This window comes from Rattus rattus, chromosome 1 (genome assembly GCF_011064425.1).
Source record: "Rattus rattus isolate New Zealand chromosome 1, Rrattus_CSIRO_v1, whole genome shotgun sequence".
Classification (NCBI taxonomy): Eukaryota; Metazoa; Chordata; class Mammalia; order Rodentia; family Muridae; genus Rattus; species Rattus rattus.
The window spans coordinates 240,549,054-240,574,838 of record NC_046154.1 but is presented as its reverse complement, the minus strand read 5'-3'; the positions used below and the strand labels follow the sequence as shown (position 1 = coordinate 240,574,838).

Sequence of the window (25,785 nt, the reverse complement as noted above, 5' to 3'; positions counted from 1 at the left end):
TCACTCCTTGTCCTTCACCTGGTTTCTGACAAAGTTTAGATTTCCTTGTGTTTTAAAACTCTGATGTCAACGTTCATTGGGCTGTACCTCTCTAGTACCTCAAATAGTAACCCATGCCTATTAGGAGGACCACAGACTCAGTGCATGAATGAACAAATGAATAGCAGCAATGGAGTCCATGAACATGTCCAAGAATGCTCTGATAAAGGCCAGTGTGTTGTTAATGACTTCCTACATGTTCTGTTACATTTAATTTTGCAGTAGCCATGGAAGGTGAATGAGACAGTTATTCTGTAATGATCTAAAAGTAGGCATATTTTCAGAGAGTGGCTTTTGTCAACATAAACAAAAACCGGAGAAGCCAGAACATAATTGCTTAGGTCTCCTTCTTTATAATTGTGGCAAAAGTACACATAACATAAAATGTACTGTGCCAAAACATTTGAGAGTTTACAGTTCAGTAGCACTTGGTAAATTCACAATTTTGTTTAGTCATTTGACAGCATCATCTCAACCCCATCTCCACCTAGCAGTCTTCATTTTTCCTTCTCCTGGTCATCACTAATGTAAGATCTGTATCCTTAAATGAGCACACAGTAGAAATTTTATGTAGATAGAGTCATACAATACGTGGCCTCTGTCTGACTGTTTTCACTTACCATAATGACTTCATGGCTTATCCACTTCCCCATGTTAGAATTCCCTCCCTTTTTATGGCTACATAATATTCCATGATGTGGGTATTCCACATACTGTTTATTTTTTAAGTTATGTGTGTTTGTGTTTCTTTCACATTGGCTGTGCTGAGTGAATAGTTAATCTTAGATCCTCTCCTTCACACAATGCTCTTGCCTACCAAACCTACTCCATTCTCTGCCTACTTGCTCCTTGATCCACCCTGCCTTTGAAGGACACTCCATCTTTCCCTCACTGGTTTCATCTCCTCTGTTTTTACGTCTCTCCAGCTCCCGTTTTTGTTTTTGTTTTTCTGGGGTTGAGGTTAAGTATTCCTGGTTCCACCCTTTTCAGTCTGTCTCATATTAATTAGGCTATTTCTGAAGTTTTAATTGTGCTAAAATCCCTTGCTATCTGTGTCAGCAAAGGAGACTACAGATGAAGTTCAATCCATGCATCAAGGATTATCCTGTCTTTAATCAAATGCACTTAGAGAATACTTCCTCTGCAAAAGGCATGAGGAGATTGTCACCTACATATCCAGATACCCATGGCTCTTCTTTATCTATACCCCTGGCAGAGGACACAGGCGCTAAGCAGTCAGACTCCTCATGAGTAGCCTCGGAGGGAGAAAGGCTATATGCAGGAAAATAAGCTAAAAAGAGAGCTCAGGGATACAGAATGCCAGTGTGTGGTGCGAGTGGTTGATAGTGTGGGGTGGCCAGTGAAACTTGTCAACCTGAGCAATAGAAACAGGGAGATGAGAAGAAGTTTGCTCTCAGTGGTTAAGATCACTGACTGTTCTTCCAGAGGTCCTGATTTAAATTCCCAGCAACCACATGGTGGCTCACAGCCATCTATAATAGGATCCAATGCCCTCTTCTGGTGTGTCTGAAGACAGCTACAGTGTACTCATATAAATAAAATAAAATAAAATAAAATAAAATAAAATAAAATACGTGGTAGAAAAAAACAGACAGAGGAAGACCTTGAAGTAGAAGCAGGTAAATAAATGAGAAGCCTGAGTTTGGGGGAAGACTTTTTTTGTTAATATTATGATTTAAAAGCAGATGATGTAATTCTTCATTAACATGAACAGTCTAAGGGACACAGCTCACATACCTTCAGAGCACTTCAGAGGGGAGGGTATTCTTCACTGTTCAGAGGAAGAAATGGGCTGAGAGCAGTTCAGAAATATGGTCTAATGCCTTGAAGCAGGAGTCCATGGAGTGAATTTCTCAGAAGCCCATCTGATCCCAAAGCCCACTAGCCCCCTGGATAACCTTCCCTGTCTTAAAATTTGTGATTTTTGAGTCATTGTCCCATTTCTTATATTCAAAATCAGTTTTTAAAATATAACCACTTGGCAAACCTTATTTTAGTGTGTGGTGTGAAATCTGGAGGGCTATGGGCGGCTGCCATCCCTGTTGAATAGCTTGTCCCTCTGGGGAAAGGAACTGCCCTCCAACAGCATTGGTCCAGTGCAGCTGTGCAACAGCTGCAGGGCATCGGAGGCGTCCAAAAAGCAGAGCCAGTGGCTGTGGGCCCAGAGTGTGGTGGACTCAGCATTCGCTGCCACTGAAATCCTGGGGGCTTAAAATAAAATATTCATGGAAGAACACGACAAGCCATTTTTTCTTTTGCAAACCTCTGGCATTTTAGACCTAATATATTTTTGGGCTGGGGCAATCAATGCCAAGTGTACTTATATGTCTAAAAATGAAATTGCTGATATATTGAATTTCCTCTGGACTAGGAATAAGTTAAGCTTAGTATTTTAGGGGCAGTTTTGTGTGGATGTTTCAAACTTTATCTTAAGTGGTCATGTAAGCATGCGTTCATGTGTTTGCTTTTTGAGTTGAATGGTTTTGTTTTTGGACAATTACAAGATGTGGTATGTTTGATTTTGAAGGTACATGGACACTTCTTTAATTGAGGTTGATGTGCAGCCAACTTATGTTCGAGTAATGGTCAAAGGAAAGGTAGGCATAACTGTGGGATATTGCCATTTTGAAAGGTACATCTAAGCCATGTGGTCCCAGTTTAAAAAAAAAAGTCCTAATTGAAACCCTGACAGTGGCCTGTTTGTTGGGCATGCCCTTTCACACCACAGGAATGATATGCAGTGGACATGGATGTGATCTCCAATATCTCAGGAATGTAAGTGCCTTAAACCTGCACCTGCTGTGTTGTATTTTTCTTAAAAGTTAGTAACATGGCTGCAAAGTTCAATTGAATGACTATTCTAAATGGTCACTGAGTTCATTCATGAAAGCTATAATTTTATCATTTTGAAAGAGGATATTTTCTGATTCTGAGCATACCTTTGGGTTAGCCCAGAGAGACATTAAAATGGGAATATATTGATGCTTTATTTATAAATGAACTTTCCACCCTAGGTGGACTCATGAATACTTCACAGATTGTGGCTGGTGAATATTCTTTAGATTGTACATAAAACCAGCTAACATGGATCATGCATACCAAGAGTAGCTTTTAGAATATATTTTAATGCATCTAAACAGTTTTCCTACTTTAACATGTGTGTGATGAATTTGTAACAAAGATACCCCTTGAGGCGGGCTTTTGTAATATGCCCCTGTTCTCTATGCTTCCTTCTCATTCCCAGCCATTTCAGCTTGCCCTTTCTGCAGAGGTCCAGCCTGACAGCAGCTCTGCTAAAAGGTCTCAGACAACAGGACATTTGCTGATCTGCATGCCCAAGGTAGGAAATGACATTTAAACAAACTTCATGTCTGAGTGTGTTGATTTCTGAAAGAGTGTGACTTGTGCTTAACAATGACTTCTGATCAGGGTAACATTACTTCAGAGAAGCAAAAATACTTTCACATCTTCTCACATACAAGTACAAAGGGCCCTGAGAAGAAACAGTGAAGAAGAAACACTGGGGTGTGACTAGGGCCCAAGATGACTCTGAATTTGGCTAGGTCTTCAGACCAGAGTCTGCGTAGCACATGGAGAGAGAGAGATCACATGGTTCTTCTAAGTTAGACTGGTCTCGATCATCCTGTCTGCTTCCTGGAAGTCTAGTTGGTCTTGGTGCTCTAAAAGTATTGGATTTCTAAGCATTCAGCTTAATAATTTTGTAAGTTTTGGAAAATTACCAATACTTCCAGGCTTCTAGTATTTATGATTTTTAAGAATCATAAATGTGAACAGAACTCACAATATAGATAGCATTCCATGATATTAATAATATAATTTTTATAATACAATGTACATGTTAATTTTCCTTAAACTTTATTCATTTTGGGGAAAACAGTTGATCCATTCGTTGTATTTTCACATGGTATTAGGTCATGTTGATTCAGTTCAGTATGTTTACTGAATACCCATCTAGTTTCAGCTGCTGGATTAAAGATGAATGTGAAACTTTAGATCTTTACTGATTTTAATGGGGAGACATGGTTATAAGTACATTACTTTACACAGTTGGAGAAGAATTCATGAAAACATGTGGTAGAAATAGTGGGGTTACTGAATAGTTTGATAGAGAAGAGGTGTGTGATCAATTTTGAAAGGTCAATTGACTGTGATTCATGGAAAACAGAACACTAAATATCAAGAAGACAAGAAAGGTAAAGACAGAATGGGACTTTAAAGCAAGTCTGTGTGGCTGCAGCAGAGGACAGAGTTCAGATAAGTCAGGAAAAGAGTCAGAAGGCATACAGGAGAGAATCCATCAGTGACTGAAGAATAACTCTTAATGAAATTCTTTATTGTGGATACATTAGAGAAAACAGAGGCAGCTCCTTGATAAATTCAGTTGAGTAACAATTCTACCTTGATTTTATTCTTCAACATGATGGGCACATACTAGCATCCAGCTAGATACTGCTCCAGTATCTGAATGAACGAAGAGACCACAGTTAAACAACAAGATTATTTTAGATTGAACTCAGCCCTGTTCTGAAGATATGTGAGAGAATTAAGATAAAGTGGTTGACTGAAGTCCTGTGACTAGTCCTTTTAGATGGAAGGATCAAGTTAGGCACCTATACAAACGTGACATTTGTGGTGTTATGTTGGATAAGAATGACTGCCATAGGCTCATTTATTTGAATGCTTGATTGTCAAGGAATGTAAATTGTTCAAACAGATTAAAAGGATTAGGGGTGTGGTCTTGTTGGAGTAGAGGTGGCTTTGTGTAACTGTAGAGTGGGCTTTGAAGTTTCAAAAACCTGCATCAAGCTCTCTCTCTCTCTCTCTCTCTCTCTCTCTCTCTCTCTCTCTCTCTCTCTCTCAGTCAGGAAGTATGTATTAGTTACTTCTTACTTCTTCAGTGCCATGCCTGTCAGTGGGACTCCATGGTCCCTGTCTTGATGATAATGGTGTAAGTCTCTCACACTGTAGGCAAGCACCCAATCAAATGCCTTCTTTCACTAATTGAGAGAATTGTCTCTTCACAATGATAGAACAGCAACCAAGAAACCATTTAAACTGAGACTTGGTGTACATGATCCATGTGTATATAGGGGATGACAATAAGTAAAAAGAACAACAAGTAAAATGAAACTGTAATGGGAGTGAGGTTACTGCATAGAAAATGTAGAATAATTGAAACATAATAAACACAATAGAAAGAAGATGTCAGAAATGCTGGCTGAAGGGGTTTCTATGAACTTTCTGAGCTATAACAAGAAATATGGATGGTAGCCTAAGAACCATGCCCTTTAATTCAGCACTAAAAACTATTTTTTAAAAATATTTATTTTATTTTTAAATGGTGTGTGTGTGTGTGTGTGTGTGTGTGTGTGTGTGTGTGTGTGTGCATGCACAGAGCCCAGAGTGGCCAGAAGAGGGAGTCAGATGTCCTTGAACTGCAGTTATAGGTAACTGTGAGGCTCCATACATGGATTCTGGGAACTGAAATCAAGTCCTTTGCAAGAGCAGTATACCCTTTACTGCTAAGGCATCTTTTCAGTCCCCTGACCTGATTTAAAGAGGAAATTTTAAACCTTCTGTGTGGATTAAGAACCAAAAGGTGGAAAAAATGACTCAAAAATAATAAAGTGAGAAATCTCTGCAGTGAGGGAACACTGTTGGGAGCTGCCAGACAGGTGATGAGTCACCAAATTCAGATTATATTTTGAGGGGAATGCCAAAATGATTCAGGAAAGTCACGGATGTTTTAACTAAGAATGCACCAAGCATATTCTGGTGTCATCTCAGTTGGCAAGGCTTCCTGAAGAAATCGAGGAAAGTGGGCCGTAGGCTCACATAGTGATTTTAGATAATAAATGTCATGGGGCATCTAGCTGATATCTCAGATAGACATTCACATGCATCAGTCTTAAGCTCAGTGGAAAGAACTCGATAGAAGTTAGAAATTATGAAGATAGAGATGGTGGGAAGGAAATGGCGGGGGGGGTATTAAAAAAGTTTCTGTCAAGGCAGAAAGAACACCCATTCAGAGCCTGCCCCACATGTGGCCCATACATATACAGCCACCACACTAGATAAGATGGATGAAGCAAAGAAGTGCAGGCCGACAGGAACCGGATGTAGATCTCTCCTGAGAGACACAGCCAGAACACAGCAAATACATAGGCGAATGCCATCATTAAACCACTGAACTGAGAACGGGAGCCCCGTTGAAGGAATCAGAGAAAGGACTGAAAGAGCTTGAAGGGGCTCGACACCCCATATGAACAACAATGCCAACCAACCAGAGCTTCCAAGGACTAAGCCACTACCCAAAGACTATACATGGACTGACCCTGGACTCCAACCTCATAGGTAGCAATTAATAGCCTAGTAAGAGCACCAGTGGAAGGGGAAGCCCTTAGTCCTGCCAAGACTGAACCCCCAGTGAAAGTGATTGTTGGGGGGAGGGCGGTAATGGGGGAGGATGGGGAGGGAAACACCCATATAGAAGGGGAGGATGAGGGGTTAGAGGGATGTTGGCCCAGAAACTGGGAAGGGGAATAACAATTGAAATAGAAATAAGAAATACTCAAGTTAATAAAGATGAAAAAAAGTTTCTGTCAGAGTACAGACAAAGCAAGAAAGAGTTGAGGGTGAAGTAGTAGAGACGTAGCTGCATTTTGAGCTTGAGGAAAAAGCCAGTGTACATCATCATGATAAGTAATCAAAGAATTGGGAAGATCAACAAACCAAAGTACCAGGGAAGTCTACAAAATAAACCTTTTCAAGAAGGAAGCTGAGTCTGAGGAGGACACATACATGTTTGTCAGCATGGATGCCACCTTGATAACAGTCATCTCAGCAGGTCAGAGAAAACTGTCAGAATCAGAAACATGGCAGAAACTTCAGACAACTGGTTTTGGAAATGTTGCTCAAAATGGGAATCAAGCAACAAGCTAGGGACTCCCCAGGGATGAAGAGTTAAGGGCAGGCTTTGTGGTTATAGATGACTTCTAAATGACTCTTTCAACGTTGACTGGAAATTGAATATAAAACTATAGTCTGCGCTTCCCCGGTAGATTAAAGTCCTGGCATTTACAACTTCTAAAGACTGGAAGGATTGTCTCTGTTTACTTTTAGATTTTTATGCAATTTTCCTTTGATCTCGAAGTTGGGTGGCTGAGACAGTGCTTGATACTGTGATAGGATTAACATGAGAAATCTGAAATGAGAAATCTGAAAAAATTTTTAAAGGAGTCTGACTTTAAAATTTTTAGTTATCCCTGTGAAGTATCCAGATTCTTTATTGTTTTCTGAGTGAGCTAAAATACTTTCTGCTATCATTTGTAGAATTTCATTTCAAAACTGACTTTAACCTTGAAAAAACAATTTTGTCTTTTAGAGGAAGGTAGGAGAGAGTAGAGAGGCTGAGCCAGGGTATTTCTGAAATGTCAGATTACTTTCAGACAAACTTCTCTTCACAGACGAGCACAGGAAGTAACAGGTATCACACTTCTTGCCTACCTTACTCTCACCTCTCATGAAATAGAAATGAGCAGAAATCAAAGACACACAGGGAGAATCTATTATCACCTTGGAGCAAATCCCCTCCTGAATAAGTGGTACCATTAAATGAAGAGTCCATCTAGTTTTGATTAGCCTCAGCCTGAAAGATGAAACCAATGTGGCCAAAGGGATGCTGTCATTTTGACTGACCTCTCTCATTAGACCTCATTCTTTGAGAGAGGGTGGAGTTACCTTCTTCAATGCCCCTTAGGTATCCAGAAGAATAACAGATAAACTAGCAATGGGTTTTCTTTGCCAGGAAAGGGAAGAATAATGTGGAGTGGGTGTCTGTAAGGAAGAATATACATTTGATTAACCAATATGGCTTCTATGGTGATTGAATAGCCCTTCATTTTTCATAGCCAATTTCTCAGCAGATTGACCAAAGGTAATCAATTATGTATTTTTATTCTGAGGGAAAGAATAAAAAGTAAAATTTGTTGTCAGCCAAGAGAATAACAAGCAGCATTATGAGGACTAAGTTGTCCTCAGTGACCATAGCAAATTAAAGGAGTGCGCCTATATTAACTAGAACATATCTACAGGGAAATCCGAAAGAACAGAAAATGACCTCCACACTCATAATAGACATTTGTGTGACACCATGAGCATCACCCCACCCCCAAATCTCCACCCGTTTATTTGAAAGATTCCAGTGTAACTGACAAGGCAAAGGTGAAATTATAACTGCTATTCTTAAAGGGAAAGCTAGAGACACAATTAGGTACCTTGTTCAGGTGGCAGGCGATGGAACCAAAATGTCTCTGTTGTCACTGTTTATGGGTGTTTTAAACAAATGCTTCCTCATGTTTACATTGTGTGTTGTGGTGGTGGTTGTGGCTGTTATCATTGTTGTTTTGGGGGTAAGTCTTACTTCTGTAACCCAATGAGACTTAGACTGGGATCTTTTTGCCCTTGCCTCCTGAGGACTAGGATTTCTTCTTTTTAAAGTTGCCTAAATGTTTCATGTTAAAACATAAAAATCACAACAAATGGCTTATTATTAAGTGAAGAATAGAGGTGAGATGGTGCAAGTATACCATGAAGAGGTTTGTCTTCAGTAATAAACTTAGATAATGTTTTCTTTCGAGGATTGTCTCTTAAAAATCATGTGAAAAGCATCTACATATAGATAAGCCATCTTCTATTACTGCTACAAGAAAGCAATGGCATCAGACTTCTGAGAATAAACAAACCTTGCCTTAAATTAATACCTTTTCATTCTTAAGCACAAAAGTTGGCAACAATTATTTTTTTCTAAAAATCATCAAATGCTAATTAATAAAACTAACTTCATTTATATCATAATTAAAGTGAATGCTACTGAAAGCTAACACCTTCATATGTTCCTTCTCACTGAAACATTTAAAGCAGTGATCTTGAATTCAGAGAGAGATATCCCATGTCTAAATTTGCTGGCTTACTCCATAGTTGCATGAGTCTGGCCTGCATTGTAATTACTAAGGAAAACCCTTGGAATATTAAAACACATTGTAAGAATAAACCTTAGTATATATCCATGAGTAAATTGATTAAATTCATGTAGATCTATATCACATCTATTGTATATTCACACACAGGTATATGCACATTTGGCAACGGGTAGACGAGCCTGGAGGACATTATGCTAAGTGAGACAAGTCAGGCACAGAAAGAAAACACAAGAACTTAATTCTAAGTAGAACATTTCTGAAAATCAAACATACAGAGATAGAAAACAAACCAGGAAGGTCTGAGAACAGAGTAAATGTAGGATGATAAACTAGCATTAGGAAATTTGCATGTGGGAGCGGCACTATGCGGGCAGGCTGTAGTTGCTCTTGCCACAAAGGGTAACTCTGAGATGATGGATATGCTCATTTTACTGCACTGACCTTCTCACTGTCTACCGTGTACTATAAGGTCATATAAGCCTTCAATATGCACAGCACATACAATTCATTGATAAAAGGAAACTGTACAATTAAGATGCTCTTGGCTCAAGTAACGGGAAATTCTGACTCAAAGAGGTTTGCATAGCAAACAAAAATACATCGTCTCACCTAAAACTAAAAAAAAATCAATTCAGTCAGAGGAAGCATCTCAATTTATTTGTAGAACAGTCTTGTCAGCATGTTAAGCAAAACTAGGATTCCCAGGAATACCTAACAAAGTATTAATATCTTATACTCCTTAGATAATCTGGGTAAAATCATGAGTTGATATTCAGTAAGTGTATTTGTAAAAAACACTGTGAAAGGCTGACCTGCTTGATTGGGCCTAGATTGGCAATGAGCATAACACATGGACTTGTGGGGATTCAGTGATGAAGTTTGTGTCCATAAAAATGAAAAATCCAGGACACGAATTTTCATTGAGTCCACAATACCCTGGCATTTCCTTTTCAGTATGTAGAAATTGAATGCAGGGCTTGGTATGTCCATGCTGTGCCATTACTCCTCCATTGTACCACACACTCTGACTCCTTTTTTCTACTTTTATTCAAGGACAGACAAGTGTATAGTATAGATTTGACAAGTGCCTCAGCTTCCTGAGTTGCTGCAATACAGAACTGTTCTGCAAGGCTTGGCTAGTTATAGATCAGATTCTTCATTTCAGCATTTTTTCATGGTGTCAAAATGATATTTTTCTATTTTCTTACTCAAAGAATCTCAGATCTGTGCAGAGTGCTGACCAGTAGGTAAATTGTATCTGTTTGAATCTGGTCCCATCACATAAGTCAGGGCTAAATTTTCTGTTGCTAACATCTGTGGGAGCTCCCAGATCCCAGCTCCCAACTCAGCTTCTTCATCCTGGCTCGGCTAGCAGAGCCATCTGGAAATGTCCCACACCAGCTATGCCACTTATGTAAGCTACTCTGGGTTGCACATGTTCAGGTTACAAGCCTGTGCATGCTGTCCGCCTCCTGTCTCTGTCCTCCATCTTTGTATCTTACATTATGAGCACCATATCTCCAGCATGCTGTGTTCTACCACACCTTCTGTGTGATCATGAGCTGTTATTTGGTTAGAAGTGGCTCATGGATTTGTAGGTGATGAGACCCTCTGGCTGTTCACAAAAGCAGCGTCGAGAAGTGCACAATAGAGTGGGAAATCTCTCAGGCTTCTCTGGCGTGTCCACTGCTCAGTGAGATTTCCTCCTGACATCCAGAACTCTTTGTTCCTCAGCCTTTGCTTTGGGAGTGATGGAGACAGAATCTCAGTCGCTGGGGCCCATGCCTTTATTACATTGAATATATCCAGTCAAGACCGATGTTGCCATCTGTCCAAGAGTTAACTCTTCTTCCATGGAAGACTTGGAGGTTTGCTTTCAGTACAACAGACTAACTGACCACTTTATACTAAATGTTAACCAGACTGTGTCAGACTCCCTATTTTACTTAGAATTGAAGGCCAAATTCCCCGATATCTCCCCTTCCCATCCCCCTTTGTGCATCTTGTTTTCTACCATTCTCCCTCACATCTCCTGACATCATCGGCTCCATTGCTTTTTCACAAGTGTGACAAATTTCCTTTTGGGAGTGGGTCAGCCAGTCTCAAAAGTTGCCCTGTCCCTCAGGTTTCTTTTCAAACATCCTTTGATTAAGGAAGTGGCATCTGATCCTGTTCATCTGCATTCTTTGAATCTCACTCTACTGTCTTCTTTTCTGATAGATTTTATGGCCCAGAAGTTGATTTCTCTATTGCTTTTTATTAGCAAGATTATAAGCCTCTAGAGAACGAAGGATTTCATCTTTTCCAGACTGCCCTGTCACTGTGATCTAGACTAAAGCCTGGTGGGGAATAGATGTGTGTGTGTGTGTGTGTGTGTGTGTGTGTGTGTGTGTGTGTGTGAACTAACTGAATTTGAATATTTAAAACATTTATCTCTCCTAATTACCAATTATCTCCAGCTCTTTCACATTTTCCCCATTTGTATTGTTCAGATTATGTTTAGAATAAGCCTATCAGATTCTACAAAGCCCAAAGCAAGCCCACTGTAATTTCTGTTGCCGTCCATGTAGATACCGTGGAACACAAAGGTTAAAAGCACCAGCTCTGGAGCTAGAGAACTGGAGTCAAATCTTGTTCCTTTTACTTAACATCTGTGCTGCCTCTGGAAAATTAATGCATCTATGCCTCTAATGCATCATTTATAAAATGATAGCAATAGTCCAGGCCTCAAACAGTTGTAAGCACGACATACGATGTACATTGATAAAAAACAAAGTAATTGAACAATGTTTAGGATATAATATATATTTGTATTGAGACATACATGCTTTTAATTAATATTGTTTGTTGCTATTAATGTGGTACTGAAATATTAGTTCATATTGTTTTGTAATTATTGTCTCTTTTAGTTAGGACTTTAATGCTGTGAAGAGACACACCATGATTATAGCAAACATTTACTTGGAGCTGGCTTGCATTTTCAGAGGTTAATCCATTACTCCTCAGGGTGGAAAGCATGGCAGCTTGCAGGCACACTTGGTGCTGATGGAACCAAAAGCTCTACATCTTGATCTGAAGGCAACAGAAGGAGACTGATACACAGGATATAGCTTGAGCATAGGAGACCTCAAAGCACAGTCTCATAGCGACACCCTTTCTCTAACAAGTGACACATCTACTATGAGATGACCACATCTCCTAACAGTATTCTCTATGCTCAAGCATTCAGATACATGAATCTATGGAAATCATACCCACTCAAAGTCCCACATTATCTTAGCCCCTTCCCTGTGGTTATAACAGAATGCCTAGTGATGGGTGAGTTTGACTCATGACTTTAATTCTAGAAGAACAAACACTATAATACACAAGTCTGATAAGGATCCCCTGTCTAGATCCCAGTATCATACATGAAGTGGTGTGGAGGGTCCATGGGATTAGAGACAGGGAGTGATGCACAGAGTACAAGTGTTAAGAGAATCAGCAGTAAAGTGAAGAGGTTTCTGGCTTGCCCATTTAGAACAGACTGCCCTTGGGAACAAATCCACTTCATAAGACTTGCATGATCCCTTCACAGAGGGCCTTACCAGTCACCTTCCAGAAAGCCCCACCTCTTAAGGGTCTTACCACTTTCCATGTCATTACACTGGACAGTAAGCTTTGATAGGGACAACCACATCTAAGCCATGGCATTTTTTTAGAGTGAGCTGAGTTTGTAGATTGTATGGGGGACAAATGTGTGTCCATTATTAAAACCTGAAATACAATAACATGCTCCTCTGTTGTAACATGTATGTCCCTCAGACAGTTTAATCTTGTACTTATTTTCTCTATACAGTCATTGCACATTTGTACGTTTGTTTACAGATATATAATTTTAGTTGCTATTTTGAATGAGGCTATTCTTCACATTACCTAAGAGTTTATGCCTGTCCTTCAGCCTGTTCGTCATATGCATCACCAAACCAGGTAATATGTATATGATAATCTTCTTAATATTTTCCTGGGGACATTGGGCATGTCATGTCACCCTGGTCCAGCTCAACAAGATTTAACTAAATTTTTGCATGCCCTGAGAGGGCTTGCTCATGTGAATCAGGTTGAACTGATTCATTAGCTAAACTCCCATCTAGATTCTCAGTTGACAAGTTACAGGAACACTCTATGCTTCATGATTTCCTTTGGGGTTTCATTCGGAGTAATTAACTGAGATTAAGGAAGTTGCTGTTGGAACTGAACAGCAGAACGCCTTACCACTTTGGTTGGAGAACATGATGTTTGACTCTGCTTACACCAGACACAGGAGATGAAGGTCATATATTAACGTCAACAGAACAGACTGTGATTGTATAAAACCCAGACAGCCTTCCTCCATATTAGTCAGGCATATGTTTCTTCACTCAAACATGCAATGCAAGTTATGTAGCCCAGACCCTCTGGCTGCTATGTGGGCCTGGAGTGCCCTTAGTCATTTCCCCAGGCTTGACTATTACATACACAGCACTGCTTTTTATTTCTCATTTTGAACTTATTCAAGAAGTTTCTATCCCTGAGGAAATGGAAGCATGGAAAGGACATCTCCACTTACTTCAGCCCTTCGAGCCCCTCTCTGGTTGTACGGACCTGTAGTCTTTTCAACTCCTTTTCTCCAAGGGGCACTGGATCTTATTTCCACTCACATTTCAAAGAGTGATTTTTCCCTCTCTTTGGCAATTCTATTTCTCTGTACTATTTCATTGAAATTTGCTTATCTGGATCTTATACAAAAAACATCTTAGAAATACCTCTTTCTAAAAACAAAGAAGAAAAAAAATGAAAAAACACCCTCCCCTGTGTTTACTGTCCTGATCTAATTTACTATAAGACTCTTAAATGAACATGTTTTCTTTTTATACTATATTTTCATTAATTAAATATTTTCTCTGTGCTCGTTAATTCTAATTTTCAACTTGACACAACCTAAAATCATCTGGAAATTTATTATGTAAATCAGGTTGTTCTATGGGCATGTCTGTCAGGGGCTATCTTGATTGTTAATTAAAAAAGGAGAATCCAGCCTACTGTGAACAGCATCATTCCCTAGGCTGGGGAACTGAACAGTATAAGAAAGGAAAAAGCTGGTAAGAATAATGAAGCAAGCAACGATATATTCTGTCATAGCTCATGACTATGAATGTGAGGTGACTAGCTGCTTATATTCCTGCCTTGGGTTACTTGAAATTATATAAAATAAATTGAAATTGCAAGCCAAATAAATCTCTCTCTCATTTATGTTGGTTTTTTGTCACAGCATTTTATCATAGCTATAGAAGCAAAATTTATTTTACAGTTCCATACATGTGTACAATGCCCTATGATTACTCTCATATTATATCCCCTCTTAACTACCCTAACCTTGTCAACAATTCCCCCATTTACAATTTTTATTTCCCTTTTGTTTTTGTGACCCAATAGGCCTTCTTGTCTTGTGACCACAGGTATGGAATTATTCTGTGGATCCTGATGGGCTTAACAGTATGGATTAATCTGAAGTTAATAGACCAGAATCCATTAGTAGTCAAATAGTACAACAGGGAGAGGTATTGCTTCATAAGCCTTTCCCTTATTCATCATTAGCTATTGGTAGGTACAGTATTGTGATTTACCACTATATGAAATTTCAGCTGCTGTAAGTTCTTAATTGAATGTCTGTATCATTCTTAGAAAATAGCACCCTACTGCCCTTCTTCCTTTCTTCTGTCTCTTGAGTTTTTTTGCCCCATCTTCTGTGATAATACTGAACCTAGGCTGAATGGCATAAATGTTGAGGGCTGAACATTCAATTATACCTTATTCTCAGCACACTGAGCAGCCAAGAGCCTCTGTATTACGATCATTCACTGTAAAGGGACAATTTTCTGATTAAGCCAAGACTAGCCATTATAATTTGATGCAATGTCCACTTAGCTAAATGATAGTATTTGGTTCCCCTCTAGGGCCTATGGCCTCCATAAGCATGGATTTTTACCAGGATTACAAACCAGACATGAATTTTCTTCATCAAAGTGGAATTTCTTAATTCCAGTAAGAGAGCTGTTGTTTGCTGCCTTGATGGTTGAACCACTATTGTAGCAGTGGTCATATCCTGCCTGGGTTAGAACTGTAGTTCATAGAACCACTTGTTAAGACCACTGATACCTTTTCATAGCACCTACCAGAATTATGAAAGCTAATGAGAAAGAAAAATTTTAGCTTAGTTCTGACTTGGCTTTTCTATATTTTGATCAAGATGTGTGGTGTCTTCAGCAGTACCATCTTACCTTATTCCAGTGGACAACCAAGAGGAACGACAAGAGGCTATATTTTCAAGGATCTCTAGGGACACCATAACCAATTTAAGAAACTCAAAAAAACCCTGAAACCAAAAAAACCCAACATATCTGATGATGGGAGACCTATTACCCATGGCTTCTAGGGGTAGTATAGTCCAATCAAGCAAGATAATTCTTCTAGTTTTTTCTTTTAATTGGCTTACAAATAATATGTTTCCTTGTATCTTTTTTTCATATAACCTTTATTTTAATTAATCACCTCCTTCTCCCTTTATCTCCTTAAACCACCCATTCCTGCTTAATCCCTTCTACCCTTGGATCCCTTGCTCCATCTACCTAACACTCCACTCTCTCAAGGCATTCACCACCCAATATCCCTTTCTGTTTCCCTGGCTTCTACAGGAGCTCTAGGTTCAACGTACAGGTCTAAAAAGTTGAAGCAAGGATCCACATTTGACAAAGAATATGTGGCATTTGTCTTTCTGGATCTAGGTAACCTCTCTTGCTGGATTTTTTAAATAGTTCCCTCCTTTGGCCTTCACATTTCACCTTTACTTATAGCTGAATAAAATTCCATTGTGTACACACAGCACATTTCCATTATTCATTCATCCATTGATGGACATCGAGGCTGATTACATTTCTTAGCTGTTATTCATAGAACAGCAATGAATGTGAATAAGCAAGTATTTTTGAAGTAGGGTATAGAGTCCTTTGGGTATATGCCCAGAAGTGATATAGATGGGCCACATGATGGTTCTAAATTAGCTTTTGTAAAACCACCATACTGAATTCCATAATCACTAGAGCAGTGACCAGAGGTTTCTCTTTGCCCACATTCACACCATCATTGCTGTCACTTGGTTTCTTTGTGTCTTTTCTCACATTCTTTCAGACAAACTCTAGTAAGACATCATCTCCCCAACTCCCCTTTCCTAAAACCCTGAGGTTTGCAGTCATCTCTACTGTCATATTCTGCGTTCATCTCTCACCCTCTGCCAATATGATGTATGTGCAGTTTGTTTGCTCTTGTTTTTGTCTTCTAACATTCCTCTCCTTCATTTTCATTATGTTACTCTCGTGGGATGTCTCCCTGTGCCACTAGATGATTCTGGTCCCTGGATGTATCTGGACAGTATAAATTAGATGCTTCTTTCTCATACCAAGGTCTGGAAGTGGGAATGTTCAATTTAGTTCTGGAACAGTTCTCTATATTCAGTGTATGTATAATCTCATGACTTTAAACATCACCAGAGCTCCATCATCTGATAGTTTCCAGTGACTAGGAAAGAGCAGCAATCATTGTGAGGAGAGTTAAAACCTTAATAGAATCAGTACCTCAGGATATAATAAACAATTTATATCTACTGATTTAGTGGGAAGGCTGAAGATAAACTTTGCTTTTACTAATTACACAGAATACAACTGAAAGCCATATCTAGTCAGTGAAGGGGCTTTCTTATGAGTCAGGATACAGTTAAGGAAATCAGAATATTAAATGCTTTGTTTAGGAGACAGTCCTACTTGTCCATCCCTCATTAGAGACCATTTTTCCTTACATTGATCAAGCAAAGACTCAAACTGGACAGTGCAGAGAGTGAGAATCTGGAGCACTCAATGCTACATGGGATGTCTTATTCCCTTCAGTGCTCAGGGATGTGTGATGGAAAGGAGGCAGAAGGATGAGATGATCCAGAGGTCGTGGGTGAGTCCAGAGAAACCTTCAGTTCCAGACATAACAGTACGGATATACTTGACCTGACTGAGACCGTGACAGCAGGCACAAGATCATATAGGTTTAAACCAGACAGAAGCCCAACCCTGAGCTGACACAAAGTTCCTCCCCTAACCAAGAAGTTATTTACAATTGATACCTTACCTGCCAGAAAAGTGAAAACCAGTGTTCTCCAAGGAATGTCACCGTGTGCATCCGCAATACTGCAGAGCAGGCACCGTGCTCAGGAGTAGATGGCCAAGACCCAATAGATTTCATGTTTTCTGCTTCTGTTTTGTTTTTCTGTTGGAGTTATTTGTTTTTTTTTTTCTGTGTGGGCTTTTTGTTTCATTTTATTTGGTTTATTCCTTTTTTATCTCTTACTGGTTTTTGTTTGTTTGTTTATTTGTGTGGTTGGTTGGTTTGATTTTTAGTTTTTGATTTGTTTGTGTTGAGAGAGAGAATATAAAGTCATGTGGGTAGGGAGGTGGGAAGAATATGGGAGTAATCAGGAGAGGGGTGTATGATCAAAATATAGGATAGGAGAAATACAAATCAACCCTTGATATATATATGTGTTTGATTAAGTAAGCACACATATTTCCTAGGATATTAATATATTTGCTAATAAATAAAAGTGATAAATACAGTACAATATAGAACAATATATAGACATTGACATTGATCTAAAACTCAAGTTAAACATCATGGCTTATGCCTATAATTTCTTATTCTCATCTCAATTGTTTTTACTTTTTTGAACTTTTTAAAAATAAAATATAATTACATTACTCACATTTCTTTCCTCCAACTCCTCCATACTCTCTCCCCCTCAATCCCTCTCATGGCCTCTTTTTCTTTAATAATCATGTTATTATATAAATTAATGCATAATATAAATTCAAAAAAGAGAATGCTGTGTTGGTGAATACAATAAAATTCATTATATCATGTACAGAAATGTCACAATAAGTTCATTACTTTGTACAAATAATATATACTAATTATAATTTTGAAACTCTTCTTACTGTTTCAGGTCACTTGAATAGATAACAAATGAATTATCTAGAAAAAACATGATAGGAAAGATAAAAATAAAGTCCAGAGATTTTTTTAAAAAAAATCTGAACTTAAAAGATCAAATATATAGATATATGCATACATATAAATATCACATATGTCTAAGGGAAATTTATATATACACATAAACACTTAATCCAAGTAGTAAACAGGAAATTTTGTTTCCATGTTTTAATATGAATAGTACTTCTTTCAGAAGTCAGAGCTTAAATGTTGTATAAGAGAATTATACATATACATATAAAATTAGCTAATTATTATAAGTACCAGAAGTTATGTAATAAGATGAACAGTTTATAAGAGGAAAAATTCCTCTGCAGTTGACATAAGGATTGTTAGAAAATAGTTGTCTATTTTAATTGCATGGCTGGGCCTCATTACCAAGCACTATTAATAAAATGTGATTCAACTCACCCCAATTCCCAAGTAATATAATTGGCTTATGTCAAGGCAAGTTCATATCTAAAGGATGTAGACAGTTTGGAAGGTTTATACAGAAAAAAAGTGAAATTATTTACCAGGCAAGGGTGAGGGTGTTAAATGTGTGTACTTAAGCAAAATGATGATGGTGGGAAGATAAGCAGAACCCATAAATAACTAATAGAGAAGTTATTAATATCAGATGAGGGAATAATTTAGCACTCTTGTCTTTCCAGATGTAGAAGACAAGGTACTAAAACTCAGCAATAGAAAGCTTTCTGGAAAATTCTGAAAAAAAGTTTACACAATTGAATTATTAATTAGTCAAGTAAAATATTTATTAAACTCAGCTGACATTTGTTAAGCTTGTGGCATAGATGAGGCACTATGTGAATCACTGTGGAATCAAGATCTGTGTCTCTCAGGTGCTCCTTCTTGTCTGTCCCCTCCCTCTTCAGTCCATAGCCATCATCCTTGTAGAGTCAGATGGGGCAAGGGGCAAGTCTGTTTCGAGTAGGCTCAGACTCTTTGGGAGGCTCTTCCCTTCCACTTAGATTTAAAGTTGCAGCGCTTCCTCATAGACTAGAGTCCTGAGTTGTGGGGACTCTGATGCCTTCCCAAATCCTTCCTATTCCTCATTATATCCAACTCAAGAAGTACTTTCTTCCCCTCATTCATAGACATAACAGGAAGGAACGGGTGTCTCTACAAGTCTTTACTGACAGTGCTAGCTTGTAGTCATTGTTTATTCTGCTGTTCATGCCAGATATTTTCATTATCATTTGCTATGTGCTGGGCACCTGTATTAGACTGTAAGAAATGCAGAGAAAACAGTACTCTGAAACAGACTTAGATTCCCCAAGGCTATCCTTGCAGAGAGCCTGCATGGAGGCTGCGATACATCCTTTCTCTCACTCCGATACCTAGAGGAGGAAGTGCTCTTGTTTTCTAGTCGCACTTGGTCTACCTTCAAATCATTTGCTCTCTTCTGCTGAAGAACTGTGATCTCTCTAGTACACTCAGTGGTTTCATAGATAGTGGCAATTGTTTGGAATAAAGTGCTTCACAGAAACACCCCAAAGTGATTACTTACCCTTGTAAAAATGGTAAAGATGATATTATAAGAAAGGCATCTGATCTATGGCACTTAGGTTAAAACATGAAATAGAAGAATTATGGTGATGAACAAATATAAATACTTTCTTTTTTGTTACCCCAAATATTTTTATTGCACTTACCCATGCTGATACTGAATGTCAATAGGTCACAGAAAGCAAGCAGATTTTCATTAAAACATGTAAATTACAACGCCTGACAGAAAGTAACTGCAAACAAAGACCAGTACAATTAAATGGTATTAAAGAGTTGAGATGGGTATAGAAAAACATTAAACTGAAAAAAAATTGGTAAGTAGGTGGCAGAGCAACCAACTTATACCATTGAGTCTAAAGGACACAGGAAGCTATATAGGGTGAATTGAAGCAAAGCCAGGATCACATCAGCTAAATACATATCAGTTGACAGGACTTAAAGCACAGTAACACTGATTACAGTAGAGTCTTTCTCTTCATGGCACTTGATCTTCATTATCTGCTTGACTGGGTTTAGAATCACCTGGGAGACACTTCTTTGGGAGCATCTGTGAGGACTTTTCCAAAAAGTTTCAACCAAGGAGAAGAGGCCCACTGGCAATGCAGGTGGCTCTAGCCCCGGGACCAGGTCCTGGACTGCATAAAAAAGAAAAGAAAAAGGAAACCAACTGTGAACAAGCATTCGTCTTTGTCTACCTCCAGACTATGGACATAGCGTGACCGACTGCCTCATGCTCTCCCCCACTCTGGGGGCAGATGTTCTCCCTGCTATGGCTCCCATTTTATGATGGATTATACCATCAGAATATGAGCTAACATAAAACCTTTCTTCTTGAGGTAACTTTTGTAGGGTTTTTATCACATCAATAAGGAAAGCAGCTGTAGCACTATAGTGTCCATATTAGAAAGGTAATATAAATGTCCCTTCTACATTGGGCTTCTCCTTATGGATGTGTAATCCATAATATTAAGAAATATCAATTGAACCAGTTGCATTAGAAAACAACACACACAGTTCTTTCTTTCATGGATCAACAAAACATGAGAAGTATTTCAATAATATAACGAACATATCCCTTGCCAGAAGGCTAAATGTCTTCTTATAAAATATTAATGGCTTTATAGAGTGTAGCCTCAGAGTAAACAAAACCTTGGGAAATTTTTGATTTTCATTCCCAAAGGAAAAAAATTATAGACATTACACTTAATAGTCAACACAAATAAAACTAAATATAAAATATAGAGGAAACCAACAAATAAACTTGAAGAAATAGAAATGCTGTTCCAATATACTATTGAAGCACAAGGGAAAACCCATATGTAGTCCCATGCTACTTGGTTTATAAAATGCATAAATATCATTAAAGATTGCAGGCATCAGAATCAAGGGCAGTGTAAGCACCTTCCAAGTGACAAGCTCCTTAAGTACAAGGTCAGTGCAGACTGCGTGCCCCAACCTGCATCCACACACAGTCTACCACAAGGAACCATTTCCTTCTCTAAACCTGCCTCTGGCAGAGTCATACCCCTCTCAGAAGATGGCTCCTCAGTTTAAAGCAATGTGAGCTCTCAACTAGACTACCCCACATGCTGTCTCACCTTTCTTCTTCATATTCAATTCCTTCTCTTCAGAAAAGCCAGAGTGCCCTTTAAAATCATGGATCCTTTTATTCCCTTGTTGAAGCCCCCCTGCCTCCAGATGACTTCCATACTACTTGGGAATGATGTTTACATTTCCTGCTGCAGTCCAGCTATGACAAGCATCAGCATAAGTTTTTTGCAACTTTCCTCTTTTTCCCCTTAGTTATATATTCTGGACACTGCCCCACCCTCATGGAAACACATAATCAGGACTTAATTCAAATTCTGCCTTTTCACAACCACTTTTCCTAATACTGCGGCATGTTCTCTCAGTCATTGGTATAATTTGCATCTTTAACGACCCTCCACAGTTTAGTTGTTTAAGGCATGGTTTTAAGCTAGAAGTGCTATTGTAGGGGTAGGGGACTTTGTAGAAGGAACTCAGGTCACAGGGATGCTCTTGAGAATTCTGTGAGAATACTGGAGTCGTAAAACTGTTCTCTTTCTTCTTCCATCCAGTCTTCTTCCCTCCTCATCTCTTCTTTCCCCACGTCATTCCTCTTTCCTCCCCTCTCCTCTTCTTGGCTCCCTTCAGAATAAACTCTTCTACCACATGTTACTGTCATGACCTCCTATGCCATCTCAGTCCCAAGACAACAGGGACAAGTAACAATGGATTGAAACCTTTGTAGCAAAAAGTAAATGTTTATTACTTAAAAGTTGTTTGATGTGGGTATTTTTGTCACAGTGAGGATAAGCTAACAAATATTCATAATCCCTGGTTTATCCTTTGCAAGGTCATTATAATGATATGAAAGAGACTAAGCTCCTATGCAGAGATAAACACTATGCACTTTAAAACACTCACTGGAGAGAGGTCCCATGACTGTGGGCAAATTCACTATTAAGAACTCAGGCTAAGTTGTGGATTCAGTACATTGCAAGCATCATCCCAACAAGGTTCTGATACGGAAACAGATGTATCAGTTCTCAAGTTTATATAAAAACCCAAAGAATGACCAGAGTCATTCAGCCTTAGTGTAGAGTCAGGCTGTCTTAGTGTGACACAAGGATAAATGGATCAGTGTACAAAATAAAAAGGCTAATTGAAGGCCTTTACTTACTAGACTTAGTCTCTTTTTCAGTTCCTATCTGGAAAGGAACTACCCCAATAAAGGTAACTTGAATAAATTGCTACTAGCATATAGTTTCTATGTTTTATTTTAGTTTGAGTGATTGCTCCTCCTTTCTTGTTCTTGACACTTTTAGCTATTCTAGACTTTTATCATTTTAGCTTTTATCCTTAGATACATGGGGCATTTCAAATAGATCTGCTGTATGACATGAAGCAGTCCCTTGTATGGCTATGTAGGTCTAGCACCATGGGCTTTGGTTTCTTCTTTAAGTTGCCTTGAGTCATCTGTAAAAGTGGTTGGTCACTGCCATGGTCAGTGATAAATTTCAGCTTGGCAAATTTAGAATCACCTTGGAGATGGGCCTCTTGATCATGTCTGTTGGGGGTTATTTTGATTAAGTTAAAGCATCTTAAGGGGGATTAATTATGTCACATTTCCAGGTTCTAGTTTATCACAGTGGAGAAGACTAAATGGCAAGGACCTGAGGAAGTGGTCTCCTGGCATCTGTAGTCGGGATCAGAATGCAATGATGCATGCTTGCATGCATTTGCTGAGTTCGCTTTCTCTCTTCTTACACAGTCCCAGATCTGGATCCCCTGTCAGGAAATGATGCCTGCCACCTCACTATAATGTAACCAAGATTACACATTAGCATATAGAGAAATAAAAGTGATTTTAGAAAAACCATGTGGGCCTTAACAAAGGTCCATAGTTACTAGATACAATCATCATTTTTATTTAAAAAAGGCCCCCTTCTTATTTCCAATTTTTGTTTAGGGTTTCTTATCTAAGAAAATCAATGTCTCCTTCACTTCACCTGTTATTTCATATGTACTTAGAAGATTTATTTCCTATTTTTAACATGGATCCAGAAAAGCTGTTCAATAGGGCTCAGTTCATTTATCTCCTTACCCTTGTAGATTATAGTCTTTGCCTGCTAGACACTATACCACAGCAGCTGTTTCATTTATCTTGGCTCTGTTTTCCACGGGTTTCTTGCAGTAGATCAAACCCAGAATTAGTCCTTCCAGCACTGCCACATGGGGGGCTCACCTTTGAAGGATGTTTATTTTGGATATGTGTTGTTAACAGTCTTTGCTTTTAAATAAAATTGTATTCATTCTTGGTTTTTAAAGCTGTTTTGCTTTTATTTTTGAAATTATAATGGCACCATCTCTCCCACTTCCTCCCTGAAGACCCACCTATAAACCCTCATTGCACACATACAAAGTATTTTGATCACACTCACTTCTCTCTCCTCCTAGATCCACATCCCACGGCGCACCCCCATACCAACCTCGTGTTCCCGTACCAAGTCCAATTCACAGGTCTGGGGCCATCCACTGCCACATGGTCAACTACCAGGGACCATATCCATAAAGAAAATGGAGTCCTCTTCCATAGAAGCCATCAATTGTCAATTCAATTGCTCCTCATGGGGTGGGAGCTTGTGAGATCTCCCCAGTTCATTTCCTACATGAAATGTTGAGTGGGTTGGTTTGTGCAGAGAAGCACAACTGTTTGGAGTTCATAGCTTCTGTGGCCCTGTCATATCCAGAATATACTATCTTGTAGCAGTCCTCTCCCAACTTCTGGCACACAGATCTTTGCATCCACTCTTTTACAATGTTCCTTGATCCTTGAATGACTGTGATGCACATGTCACGCTTGACCTTTGAAATGGCATTTTATTAGTCTATACAGTTTCTGTGCTTGGTTTTAGTCAGTCTCTTCATCATTTTGTTCTGGTCCTTGCATTTGTGTGCTTTGTGACTACTACCTTGCATGTAGACCAGTCAAGGATTTAAGTAGCATTCTTAACTTGCAGTTGCTTTCTGTGGACTCTTTACTTGTAACACTCTGGTGAGCTCATATTCCTGCTTTAGACTTCTCGGGCCAGTAAGAGCACATATTTCTTTATCTCTTACAGCTCAGGAAGAGCCTTGTAGGAAAAATTCATATACACTTGCCTCTTGTTTATTGTTACTCTTCCACCATGCATCAAACAGCCTCTAGTGTCTGTTTCTTATTGCTTGTCTTTAATACCTTTAGTGTATATATGTATGCATGCCTGCATGTCATAGTATACAAAATTGTATTTATAAGCTCAGTAGATTCTTTGTAATCTGTTTAAACTCTCCACAGTTTGAGTTTCTTTAGCAGTACCCCTCCTTACCCATGCTCTTTCTATAGCTCTGTGAAGTCATGTGCTACTGTATTCCCCATTGGTTCCCTGACCATTCTTATGCACCTCTCTGTTTGCTGTTGCTTTCCTTTTGTCTTTCTTCTCCTACCTTCCTCTATCCTGTATCTTCCCTTTTCTTGATCCTACCTGATAAATTGGCTTATGATACTTTCTAACTGAAAACTTGAATATGTATGTCAGAATTTTCAGTTAAAGGATGAGCTCATTTCCCTTCTGTTCTTCCTAGACCCTCCCCATAACTTTTCTTCATGATTCTCTTTGTCATGCCCCCACCCCATGCCCTTCCTCTCCATGTTCCAGGCTGCTGGCTTCTGCCTCTTTTATAGCTCATTGACTTCTCTGTCACCATTGTCATCATATCTTAAGCCTTCCTATGCATGGCATTATTCTTTACAGGCATTCTTTCCTTGAATACATACTGTGCTGCTCATTGACCCTCTCAAACCGCCAACTTCAGGATTCCACTTCCCCATCCTCAAGCTTATGAGTGTGCCCTTTTCATCTGTAGAATAAAATTCCCACCATACTAGTGGATTATAAACTTGCACTTTCATTCTGTAAGCTCGGCTTTCACCTCCATTCCTTCTATCCATGTTTCAGACCTAATATAGCCTGGAGCTGTCTACAGTTCTGAAACTCTCAATTCTCTCCCACTTTCAAGCATTTCATATAGGCCTTGTCCTTTCTTTGGAAGACATTTCCCTATTTTTCAGCCCTTCATCTTTTTCTAGCTCAAATGACACTCTCGTGGGAATTGAACCTGAACCAATAGACACCAATACATAGTACTCCTGGTGTGCCTTGTACCTGTATGCCACGTTCCTAATTCTCCCCATGGCTGTTTTCCCCTTTCACCAGACCATAAGCTCCCTAAAATAAGCAATGGGTCTACTCCAGTGGCAAGTTGAAACAACCAGAAACCACTATTGACTCTTTTATTGAAACTAGTTGGATAAATATACTTAGCAAACACAGAAAATGCATAAATGATTATTCAATAAGTATTCAGAATATTTTCTACTGAGGTAATTTGCTATCTTTTAAAAGATTTCTGGAAAATATATCTACATGCATGAATGCCACGTGTGTTAAGGGCCTGTCGGGACCAGGAGATAGAATTGGATCCCCTGGTGCTATAGAGTTACAGACAATTGTGAACCACCCCAGGGTGTGAGGAACCGAAC

The 25,785-nt window shown here is 38.9% G+C and overlaps 1 protein-coding gene across 1 annotated transcript in view; it reads left to right on the top strand.

Annotated features, from left to right (window-relative positions):
* The window catches only part of Lrrc6 (leucine rich repeat containing 6), a 91,002-nt gene that overhangs the window by 47,317 nt on the left and 17,900 nt on the right, over positions 1-25,785 (top strand). Inside the window, 2 exon segments of the mRNA XM_032890858.1 lie at positions 2,588-2,657; positions 3,305-3,400. Of these exon segments, the coding sequence (XP_032746749.1) occupies positions 2,588-2,657; positions 3,305-3,400 (166 nt within the window).